Source organism: Podarcis erhardii (assembly GCF_964252035.2).
Source record: "Podarcis erhardii genome assembly, chromosome: 11".
NCBI lineage: Eukaryota > Metazoa > Chordata > Lepidosauria > Squamata > Lacertidae > Podarcis > Podarcis erhardii.
The window spans coordinates 39,828,674-39,841,478 of NC_138501.1; the positions used below are offsets into that span (position 1 = coordinate 39,828,674).

The 12,805-nt window shown below is 44.0% G+C and overlaps 1 protein-coding gene across 1 annotated transcript in view; it reads left to right on the plus strand.

Moving 5' to 3' along the window:
• The window catches only part of PLCXD3 (phosphatidylinositol specific phospholipase C X domain containing 3), a 90,515-nt gene that overhangs the window by 60,111 nt on the left and 17,599 nt on the right, over nucleotides 1–12,805 (plus strand). Inside the window, exon 2 of the mRNA XM_081881653.1 lies at nucleotides 10,510–11,218. Coding sequence (XP_081737779.1) covers nucleotides 10,510–11,218 — 709 coding nt within the window. The remainder of the gene's footprint in view (nucleotides 1–10,509; nucleotides 11,219–12,805) is intronic.

Here is a 12,805-nt window from a genome sequence, read left to right on the forward strand (position 1 = left end):
CTATTATTTCTGTATATCTCATATCAAAAGCCGCAGTGTCAAACCATTTAATAAATTACTGCAATCGCTGTCCCCTCATTCCAAAGCCTGCAGTGGAAGAGGTGTGTCTTTTACCTGTTTCCTAAAACCACAATAGATTTGGGAAGCAAATTAATACTGTAAGTAGTTGTTAGCTGGGAAGCAATTCATTGCATGTAGAAATTCAGCATGTCAGGGTGATTCAGCCTAAACTTCTCCTACATGTCTTACTTCAACGTATAGGGAAGTGAACGGGGTGTGCATGCATGCTGAACATTCAAACATTCAAGCAGTCCCCCCACCTTGTAGCCTGAAGTAGTTGTTGTTGTTTAGTTGTTTATTTGTGTAGTCGTGTCTGACTCTTCCTGACCCCATGGACCAGAGCACGCCAGGCACTCCTGTCTTCCACTGCCTCCCGCAGTTTGGTCAAACTCATGCTGGTAGCTTCGAGAACACTATCCAACCATCTCGTCCTCTGTCGTCCCCTTCTCCTTGTGCCCTCAGTCTTTCCCAACATCAGGGTCTTTTCCAGGGAGTCTTCTCTTCTCATGAGGTGGCCAAAGTATTGGAGCCTCAGCTTCAGGATCTGTCCTTCCAGTGAGCACTCAGGGCTGATTTCCTTCAGAATGGAGAGGTTTGATCTTCTTGCAGTCCATGGGACTCTCAAGAGTCTCCTCCAGCACCATAATTCAAAAGCATCAATTCTTCGGCAATCAGCCTACTTTATGGTCAGCCTGAATTAGTACACTGCAGTAATTATACCTTTAAAGATATAAACTGGTCCTTCATAACACAGCAGCCTTGCACATCTGCATGTGAGAGGGAGACCTTCAGAAAGCTCACTCTGACAACTCAAGAACTCATTGTCTACACCAGTTTGGGCCAGGTATCCTCTCGTATATACCTGCCTGGGCCTTCAGATTATTACCACCAGAGATCCTTTTTAGGTTCCCCACTTAAAGAGATGAAACTGGAGGTTACTAAGGACCTGATACCTACATAAACATCTTTTTGGCACCTGGTGAAGACCTTTGTATTTTCAGTCTTTCTGCAGTTATCATCATCATCATCCCTCTGGCTGGGATTTAAATGCTGTTATGCTGCTTGTTCTGGTTTTTAGAAACTCTCATCTTTGTGGCTCCCATTTTTGTTGCATAAGGAATTAAAATGCCTACAAAGTCTCTCTTCCCTTCCTTTCTGGCAACAAGCCATTTTGCTAATTGTGCTACTGGCACGCGCTAATTAGCCGTAACTCATATTTTGTAAGAACTGTTTAGAATTTTTTTTTATGTACTCGTTGTGGGGGGAGATTTATGTCTGTACCAGTATATATTTGTTAGCATGCAGATGCTGCAAACACACTCCAAGGGGTGCATCACAAGTTGGAGCAAGAGACAATTTGCAGCCCGGAATCTTAGTCTGCCCTGCTCCTAAACTGGGCTATCCCATGCAATAGGTCAGGGGTGGGGAGCCTTTTTCAGTCTGAGGGGGCCATTTTTCCTTGTGTGCAACCTGCAGAGAGCTGCATGCCAGAGGTGGGCAGGGCAGAGGCAAAAGTCAGCAAAATCAGAAGCAACAGTGTAAAGATGGCTACCTTCCTTCCATGCAAAAGCCATTATCTTCTACACACAACCCACATGCTCATCTCTCCATTGCCCAGGAAGAGGTACCAATACAGTTCAACAGTACCTTCCAGCCAAGCAAAAGCATTCGCAGGAGCTCTCTTTTGTTGAAACACAAGAGCAATCATGGCTTAATGCCTCTCCATATTGTAGCCATGTGTTACAATACTGGCCAAGTTCTTCATATGATCTTAACCTTAATTGGCCTTGATCTTCTTTTACTAATTGCTGATATCTGACCCATTTGCCTTCTGTGTTTTTCTTTTTAACAGATAATACCTCTAATGGTGATATCCACCATGGTGTTTTGGGCTCTAACAATCTCCAGTGTCTTTGCCTGGGCATGAACATTAAGGCACCGTGCAGTGCCCAGTTTGATATGTTACACACTGCAGCTGCTGAGGTATATTTTGAAGCATAGAGAACAGACTGAAGGCAAATTCAGGTCCCCCCACCCCCTGCCCTGGGTATCTTTAGGCAAAAGAACAAGCAGCCTCTGCCAGCTTTTAAATCCATGGGGGACAGGTTATTGCAGAGTAAACAAACATATAGTATACAGAGCGGAGTCAGGTAGGGGGCTCTGCCAGTGGTCCTTGGTGTTAGGACTGGGGACTGGGTGGCTGAGTGGGTACAGAGTGGGGTTCTAAATTGGGCAGCATCCCACACCCAACTCCAACTGCAGCTTACAGATCAAGCGGAAGGGAAGCCCAGGCTTGAAGGAATCGATGCATAAATTACTGTGGTCAAACTTTCCTGCACCAGGAATGGCCATATCTTTTGTACTAATGGCAGTTAGGTGCAGGACTCTTGTCCTCCAACAGAAGGGTATGTCCCTCCCTCCCAGGAGAAGCACCACTGCCCCTCACTGGAATCTGCAGCCTGAGGCAGTGGCAGCAAACTGCCTAATGCTAGGGCTGGTAGGTTTCTGGTGGTTGTTTTTTTAAAGGACAGAATATGAAACTCCAGCATAGATTCTGGATTTATTTATTTTTACAGTCTTAATAAAACCTATTACACAAGCAGCGGGTGAAAGTAACATTGAAAAAGTCTGCAGGGAGTCTAAAAATATACATCCAAGTCCGCCTTGCACCGAGGAAGGACTGTACGGATTGTACTAAGGGAAAATTATAGTGGAAAAATAAGCTAGCGATCCAGAAGGTTTCTTTCGCTGATGAGCTCCGGTAATTGGCATGAAGACTGCTTTTTCTTTTCTTTTTTCGTCCAGCAATCGTGTTAGTACTGTGAAGCACTGTACTTCAAAGAAAGGTTTCTCCCCATTATAAAAATCTATTAAGTATTGTTGTTGTTACAGATAACATCAATCAAGAGACTGCTCAGGGCTGAGAGGGAACACTTTGATTTCAACTTCCTTTTACTAGAAAGTGTTGCCCTCACTCACTTAATGCTGTGTGCTACAAAGACCTTTAACAGGGACCGTCTGGAAATTTCATCATCTTCTTTTCTAATACAAGCGATTCTCTTTCTAAATTGCTTTTATCAGTAGACATGTCAGGATTATTCCGAACGCAAATGATGATGGGGACGTCGTTGCATAGAAAAGATGCTGTCTCTCATGCTCAGTAGTGTGAAAGTGCTCAAGGAATTCTGCAGTATGGAGGAAATTGCAGGTGGGGGCGGAAATCAAGCCCCCCAGGCTTTGCCCAGGAATGTAGGCTACTTTAGACATGTTTCACCTGAGCATGCTGGTCACTAATTAAATTGTGTGTGGATCTCCTTCTTTGCATGGAATCCTATTCACTTTTCTCACAAGAGCTGCTAGACCATTTAGCTGGTAGGTTAATCAACTGAAGCTCAAGTTGATTAATAATTTGTGCTGTAAGTTAAGAGCTCGCTTGCTTATTTTTGTGGCTGTTTTGGCTCTGGGGTGCTGCGTGCTTGATGAGAGGATCTGCTGGCAGTCACGTTTTTGGGGATCTGATTCAGTTTCACAGGGCTAGAAGCATGAAGAACGATCAATGGAAGCAACCCCAAGAGTGAAGGCCCAATGGATTTGGGTAATGTAGTCCAAACCAGACAGAAGGTCATGAAGGTCAAGTTGCAGAATCATCAGCTGAAAAAACCCCATGGTTTAGAAGCAAGTAAACTCATCCAAAGCAGGTAGCAATATGGAGGAACAGGAACAAATCTAAATAGGGGTATCAGGTTGAGTCAAGTGGTGAAAATTGAAGATAAAACTCAGAGAGTGAGGTGTGTTTCATCCAGACTGGTCCACTGAGCTACCTGAAGATGGGTGATAGGGATTGCATTGCAGTCCAAATGATACCTTTGAGCAGGAATAGCCAACGTAGGCTAGCCAGATGTTGCTGGACCACAACTCCCATCACCCCTGACAATGAGCCATACTGACTGGGGCTGATGGGATTTGGAGTCCAGCAACATTTGGAGGGGAACACGTTGGGTACTCAGCCTTTGAGGAGCATAGTTCAGTATATGATGCAAGTGCTAGTGGACTCCATAAATTGTGTGTTGTGCAAATAAGCTATTTTGCCTGTCCCAAACCTTCTGCCACTTGGTTTCATTTCCTCCCTCTGTGTTCAAGTATTAGATTATGAAAGACAGAGAGAAAATTAGCTCCATCTATTAGCATCCAACTCCAGCTTTGTTCATGATCATAGCACAACACACCCAATATTTTAACATCTGCCTTTGTGCTGAATATTGGTTTCCAAATATCTTTATCTTTGAATAGTCGTTGCGGACCAATTTATCCTGGAAAGAGTTCTTTTTAAAAAAGAAAAAAAGCTGGCTTCCTGTACTTGAAGAATGAGTTTTTAAAAGCTGTGCAGTCAATATGGGCAGCCCTGAGCAGATTAACTGCCTGGCAATGGATCTCTCTGCCTATATATATGTGACTTGGGAGAAAGAATTAGCTATTAACCACTGATTTATTTTTGTTTTGATGATACAATGCAAATATTTTACGCTGGGTAAATAGATTTATTTAAACCAGGGCTTTCATTTGACTGATGGCTTCTTTAATAGAAATACCATTTGCATCACAAAAAGGTCTCCGATGCAATATATCCTTCCTAAGTGCTCACAAGAGGTGGGAAGGGGGAAATTGAAGCGTGTGCAAATGGTATCTCCCCCCTGCCCGGCCCCACCAAAAGCAATGCCATTGTATATTTTGATATTGCAATAAAACAACTTTAGTTGCACCTCCTCAAGCTTGAACAAGAAAGTCATGTGGCCCAGGTTCCTTACACCCCGATGGTACCAGTTGTGGAAAGGAACTTCAACCCAGTTCGTGCCAAGATGAGAACAGCTTGTTCTGCAGAGAGCAGAGAGCTCAGCCTGACTACAGTGGTACCTCAGTTACATACGCTTCAGGTTACACACGCTTCAGGTTACATACGCTTCAGGTTACAGACTCCGCTAACCCAGAAATAGTGCTTCAGGTTAAGAACTTTGCTTCAGGATGAGAACAGAAATCGGGCTCCGGCGGCGCGGTGGCAGCAGGAGGCCCCATTAGCTAAAGTGGTTCTTCAGGTTAAGCACAGTTTCAGGTTAAGAACGGACCTCCGGGAGGAATTAAGTACTTAACCTGAGGTACCACTGTACTAGCAAAGAACAGCAGGTGGATGTTGCTTCAGCAACAGCCAGGCTTAGACTGAGCCCCTTATAGGAGCAGTGATTGTCCTGTGTTCACCTGCACTGAAAGATTCCTCCTCAGTAAGAGGAGACCAGGTCCTTCCAGGCGTCTTTACTCAGATGGAACAGGGCAGACCCGGAGAGGAATTCAGTAGCATGCACAGTGCAAGCGTTTGAGCTTGCCAGACAAATTGTTTCCCTGACTCCTCCCTCCATTTTTTTTTTGGGGGGGGGCAAACAGAGGGGGAAAGGCTGTTGCACAAGCGGAAGTCATTGCACATGGCTTCCACTGAGAGGACTCATTAGTTGAATCTGATCTCACTGGAGCACCTGAAATTTACTCCTCTGAGCCAGAGCATGGAATTAGGCCAACCTCTAGGCCAGAGCATGGGCATAGCCAGGATTTTTTTGGGGGGAGGACTTGGTTGTGGGGAGGGGAGGACTTTTGTGTGTGGAGGGGGAAGAACCGATGTGATTGGTCAGTTAGTTAAGTATTTCTATTGTTTTACTTGATCTAGAGGGGGCCACTGCCCCCCTGCCCCCCCTTGGCTATGCCCATGGGCCAGAGTGGCACTGCTGTCACAGGCTGATCTTGTGGAAGTCCAGCTGGGATTGGGGCTGAACTTCTAAAGGAGGGGGGGGGAGTGTGGTCTCTGCCTAACTCCTGCCCCTTAACTTGGTTTTTTTCAGGGGGGGGGATGGTAGGTTTTTGTAGGCTCTAACTCTGTACCCACTAAATGCAGCAGGATTTCACATCTGAGTGGAAATGCAGACAATCGGGTTGCAATTTCGCTTTTCAAGGCGATGGTGGAAATGGTTCATTAATTAATTTTGCAGAGAAGCAGGGATTGCTTTAAGCTTCAAAGGGGAAGTCTTTGCGGACCGAAGACTGCCATTCTGAGCAGGACCTGCAGAACAGAAAGGGGCTTACTTTAGAGTAAGTGAGGTCTCCCATTGCAGTTCAGAAATGCTTGTCCATCCTTGCATTGCCGTGAGGACACAAGATCATGAGATTGCAGTGAAGAAAGCACGTTTTACTAGGTGTGGGCACAGAACACCACATTCAGCTCATGATGAAAAGCAACATCTCATATAATGTAGTAATTGGGTTAGATCAGGGTTGGGGAGCGGTCATCATTGCTGGTCATTACCCGTTCTGACCAGGAAAGATAGCAATTCAAGTCCAGGAACATTTGGAGGGCAGCAACTTCCAGATCCCTGGTTTCAACATAGAAACTAGTTATTTACTTTTAATCAACACAGACATTTCTCCTAACAGGGGACCTCTTTTCAGTGACTAAGGCAAGAATAGATTGACAGAAGACAGTATTTGCACATGAATGAACAGACCTGGGTTTGCAAAACATAATGATTGTGGGTGTAAGAAAATCTCAGATCATCAGATAATTAACTGAGAGAATAGTGAAGTCTGCCAGATTATTTTCCACCCAGGCACAAATATATTTAACTTTATGTGCTTACATGGTTGCCTTTGTAGTAAGATCTGAGTAAGAACGCTTGCAGGAAACATCGAAGATTGGTATTTTTAATTATTTTTTTTTAAAAAAGAGAACTTTTTAGCAGGAACTATTTCAACGGCGGCTTAAACACTGGTGAAATTTGTTGTCACGAAGAAAGAGTGTCGGTTCATACATGCACGCTCTTAGCTAGCCAGCATTTGATGATTCACCATAATATGTCTAATCCAACTCCAATAAAAGACACTCTATTTGAGGTGATGTGAAGTGATATCTGTGGCATTTTGATTTATGATGGCAATCCACTGCTCAGTGCTTCAGTCATTATATGACAAACATTCATGAGTGAATCAGCCCTCAAAAACATTCTGAGGTCTGGATAAAATAGAGTTCTTCTGCAAGTGGGATTAGGAACATAGGAATCTGCTTCATTCCTATGTCAAGCCATTGCTCAGGATCTCACCTTGCTCTGTATCTCCCCATCTGTCTGTAGTCTTCAAAGGACCCACAGATGTTCTAAAGGTAGGACACTTGGGTGGGGTGGAGTGGTCAGCTGTTTTAACCCTTTCTTTGCAATTTTTCTGCGCGGAATCATATCTTCCTCTCCCCTTTACTGGTTTTCTTCCAAAGAGTTCAAAGTTATAGGTCCTCCCTTCACAGTGAGAAAACCAGATAGTTCTGGGACTGCCACTAGCATAATTTTTATTTTATTTTATTTACCATTTACTATTAGGTTTATATACCTCCCTTCATCAGAAGATTTCAGGGTGGTTCACGAGATAAAAATACAAGATAAAAACACAAATAAGTAATTAAAACAAAAACAGCAAAACAATGAGATTTCCCCTCCCTTCCTCCCCCTGCATGCCCCCCCAGGCCCTCTGTAGATCTGCCTTGGAGGATTGGGAGAACACCCAGAATAGATTTCGGGGTGGGGAGAACATTCTGTTGTGCAAGGATAGCCTTAGGCTTAGCACTGCGTTGAATGCAACCCTTTCTCTTGAAAAGCACTCTAGCCATTCAGATTCCTTTTAAGGATTGGACTGGGAGCATCACTGCAAAGAGCTGAGAAGATAAAAAGAGCTCTGTTGGATCAGGCCAAAGGCCCATTTAGTCCATCATCCTGTTCTCACCTTGGTCAGCAAGGTGCCTATAGGAGGCCCCCATACAGGATGCCCATCTGCATTTCCCAGCAACTGAAAATTCAGAGGAATAATGCCTCTGATCCCGAAGGTCATATATAGCCATTGACTACCCATTGGTAATAAGTAGTAAGCAATGATAATGTTGTCCTCCATGAATTTGTCTAATCCCCTTTCAGTAAATGACCTGCAGGGTGGTGTGAGTGCAGAGAACAGAAGACGCTACACTTTAAACAGAGTGTGGCACATGAGAGTCTTTCTAGGGTCCTTTGCCTTTCAGATAACGTGCAGATGTTTCCTATTTGTTGCTGGCGCTTTCATATGCCTGCTTCTTAAGAGAGCCTCAGCCTTCGTTGCTCTGCTTTTGGTTAGGGCTGGATTCTAGGATAGGTCGCAGGAGATCAGGACCATGGTCAGCACATTTGGGGGGCAGGTTCCAACTCCGGCAGGAAACATGGCTCTCAGGCGTCGCAAACTTGGAATTCCGCTTCAGCAATTATCTGGAGCAAGCCAGAGAGGGCTGCTGTTTGCAACTCCACTCCCAAGGAGAATCCTATCAGGGCTGAAAGGGGCTGTGCCTTATTACTTAGGCTTGGAAAGTGATGGGACCAGGGCGCCTTCTGCTGCCTCTGGGATTTCCTGCTTCACCGGCAGGTTTTCCGAGGGGTTGCTCAGAGTTCTAGAAGAGGGAAGAGCTACATCCTCAGGCTGTGCAAAAAAATGCACTACTGTTTTCTGAGGGATGCCTTTCCCTGGGTATCTCATGAGACAGGTAGATTTGAAGCTATCCATCTCCAGGAATGGGACCTGTAACAAACCTCCCCGTCCTCTGTCAGATTCATCCTCTTTGGCACTGGGGTATAATGTTTTTCAGCCTTTAAACAGCAATATTTTGTACCTGAAACAAAAAGATCCCTATGTATATGCATGCTTGTGTATTGGGTGGTGCCACCGTCCTTGAATTTTGGGGGGAGCTGTAGGGAATACGGTGGCAGAAGTGTCCCAAGACTCTCTTGGATAAAACCCATTATGTCCTTTATGATGAGCTAAACTTGTTGCCTCCATGCTCACACTGTTCTGTAGTCTTTTGAAGTTTCATTTTATATAAGGTTGCTGGTCACTGGTATTATCACTCAAAGCCTTCTTAGAATCATGGCAGGGCCACTTTCATTTACAGCTATTGGTGTTTGAATGTTATGCACTCTTCTCCAGCCCTGGAAACTGATGCATCCTTTGCTCCTCCGAGGATGCGTGGAATAGAAATGTGATAGACCTGCCATTGAGTCAGTTGATTCATCCATCCAAATCCAAAGGAATAGTGCAGTTTCATCGCCATCTGGGAGGGTCCAGTTGCATCATAGTGGTGCTCTTATAATTCTAGGGTTCTCATCCTATGAGTCCATAATGAGAACCATTCCCATGCCATCCTTCTGTCTATCTGGCATGTTGCCCCATCATCTGAACAGTGTCTGCACAATGCTACAGTTTGTGCTGCTGCAAGGACACAGTGATGGCGATGATCCAAATTGAGTGCACATTTGGGTCAGGGTTGGGGATGCTTAGACCCAGGGACTGAATATGGCCTCACCATCCAGCCCTCATAACTCTCCTCGGGCTACACATCTCAGTGGCTTGTCTTCATGGAGAATAGAGAAGGGTGCATGAGTGTGTGTCAAAACTAGCCTGCTGCAAACTTACAGTGGTACCTTGGGTTCCATACGCTTCAGGTTATATACGCTTCAGGTTATAGACTCTGCTAACCCAGAAATAGTGCTTCAGGTTAAGAACTTTGCTTCAGGATGAGAACAGAAATCTTGCTCCGGCGGTGTGGCAGTAGCAGGAGGCCCCATTAGCTAAAGTGGTGCTTCAGGTTAAGAACAGTTTCAGGTTAAGTACGGACCTCCAGAATGAATTAAGTACTTAACCTGAGGTACCACTGTACATTTGTGGCTTTGCCTGCTTCGACCTCTGGCCCCGCCACAGATGTCAGGATTAGGTGTTAGGACTAAGCCCTCTCTCATATAATTTAAACAGGTGTTGGATTCATATATTTTGGCCTGATATCAGCTGGAGTTATTCCTCATTGTCAGCCTTCAAGACTAACGGTGTGTTTCCTGGAAGACTAACAATTGCTACTCAAACACATCAAGGACTTGCAGAATGAAAACCAAACAATTGCCAGTGCCAAGTCATATTCTGTGCAAGAAGCACAACCCGGCAGGGACTCGGCACACCACTGACTGAGCCTGAAAAGTTAAGTCATTTCCCCCTCCCAGGTAACAATATGCTTTGACCTCCAAACACTCAACATAGTACAAACACAGCTATCCCTTTCATTGACTCTGCGAGGTGCAAACTAATGCTATCAGAACACCCGCGCAAGTGTGAAGCAATCAGGTGCCTTCTGAAAAGAACATATTTTGTGATTCTCTTGCTACACAGGTAAACCATTTGGATACTACTAGCGACATCTTTCCAATGCTAAAATAACTGATATTAAAACAGTTAGAGAGGAAATAAGTGATTTGTGTTGTAATTTGAGCTCTGGAATATTTTCATGCAGCCCTGAGTATCAGTCTTCAAATCTTGCTTTTTTAAAAAAAGAAATGCAAACGTGTTGTTTTGTGTTATTTTTAGGCTCTCATGACTCATTTAGCTTCTACATTGATGAAGCCTCACCCGTTGGACCTGAACAACCTGACACCGTCCAGAATTTTGTCTCTGTGTTTGGAACTGTGGCTAAAAAGCTGATGAGGAAATGGTTGGCGACACAGACGATGAACTTCACAAGCCAGCTTGGAGCAGGCATACGGTATTTTGATCTTAGAATCTCCACCAAGCCCAGAGACCCCGACAATGAACTCTACTTTGCTCACGGTTTGTTCAGTGCCAAAGTCAACGAGGGCCTTGAGGAGATCAGTGCCTTTCTTGCTGACCACCACAAGGAAGTGGTCTTTTTGGACTTCAACCACTTCTACGGGATGCAAATGTGCCACCATGAAAAACTGGTCCAAATGCTCAAAGACACTTTTGGGAATAAAATGTGCCCGGCTATATTTGCTCATGAAGTCTGTCTCCAGTATCTGTGGGAGAAGGATTATCAAGTGCTGGTGTTCTATCACAGTCCAGTGGCTTTGGAGGTTTCCTTCTTGTGGCCAGGGCAGATGATGCCAGCTCCGTGGGCCAATACAACAGATCCTGAAAAACTGATCCAGTTTCTCCAGGCATCCATCATTGAGAAAAGGAAGAAGGGCTCCTTTTTTATATCTCAGGTGGTGCTGACCCCAAAGGCTAGCACTGTGGTCAAAGGCGTCACTAGTGGTCTCAGAGAAACCATCACAGAAAGGTGAGTGCCTTACAAATCCAGGTGTGCTTGGATATATGGCCTAGGATATACGTACCTACGGGCCGCCTCTCCTGGTATGCTCCACAGAGGACCTTACGGTCTGCAAATAATAACACCTTGGAGATCCTGGGCCTCAGAGAAATTAGGCTGGCCTTGACCAGGGCCAGGGCCTTTTCAGCCTTGGCCCTGGCCTGGTGGAACGCTCTGCCACAAGAGATCAGGGTCCTGTGGGATCTGACATCTTTCCACAGGGCCTGCAAGACGGAGTCATTCCACCAGGCTCAGCCTGACTCCCCTTTTCTTTTTGTATAATATGAAAGAGGCCTCCCAGCATTCTCATGGGCCCATATAAAATCAGCATAAACAGTTAGGCCGATGAGCACTTACTGTTCCCAACCCTAACCCTGCGGAAAGCCATCTAATTAGACTTTAATTTGATTTTGACCTGTTTTTAGGAGGTAATTTAATTATTGTTTGATCTTATACCAATGTTATATATCTGATGTTAGCCTCCCTGAGCCCGACTTCGGCCGGGGAGGGTGGGATATAAATAAAAGTTTATTATTATTATTATTATTATTATTATTATTATTATTATTATTACATGGAAGTAAGATCCTATTAGAGTTGTCTTCTCTTATTCATTTATGATGGTCAAAAAATGCAGAAACAACAATTGTTACTGTTACTTGTGGGCGGGAGCAATTGGCCAGAAATCAGATAATGACTGTTTCCCTCCTTTTTGGTCTGTATTTGTAAACATGCATGCTTATTATCTACAGGTGATGGGTTTAAGTATTGATTAATGTCCTTCATGCAGCTTGAGTCTGGGTCTGAAGATTAGGTGTGGCCACCATGCAAAGAGGAAGCAATGGGTGACCCAGATGTAAATATGCAGGGATAGATTTGTAGTACACCCAACTTTGTGATCCTTTCTGAAATGAGAAAGGGAAGTGGGGACTGAGCATAAAAAACAAAACAAAACAAAACAAAACAAAACAAAACAAAACAAAACAAAACAAAACAAAACAAAACAAAACAAAACAAAACAAAACAAAACAAAACAAAACAAAACAAAACAAAACACAGTGTTCTCTTGCACCAAGGCAGTGCTAATCCATGACATTTTCTTGCCTGAAGTTGAGATGGGGAAGAATACCAATTTATTTCCAAAAATGATTCTTCCCAATAATTTTTATTCCTGTATTAAGTTGCAAGCCACAATAAAATGATGAGAGCTAAAGGGTGTCCAACTTCAGAAATTTATATTGTTTATATTATATATCACGTCAGAAGCTTTCACCCAAAGAATGCTGGGAAATGTAGTTTGGTGAGGATGTTGAGATTTCTCTGTTAGAGCTCCCTAGCCCTTGACACAGAACTACAATTCCCAGAGTTCCCCAAAGAGAAGGAATCATTATTAAGCTGATTTATTTTCTAAGTGTAGATGGGTCTCAAGGGATACTTCTTACCACATGCTTTACTTCTGTCAAAGGGGGTTTATTTTCAAAACACTTTTCTTGTTTTCTTTTTCTTTGTTTTAGGAGTAATTAATTTTTTCCTTGAAACAATTCACTTCAATGACTA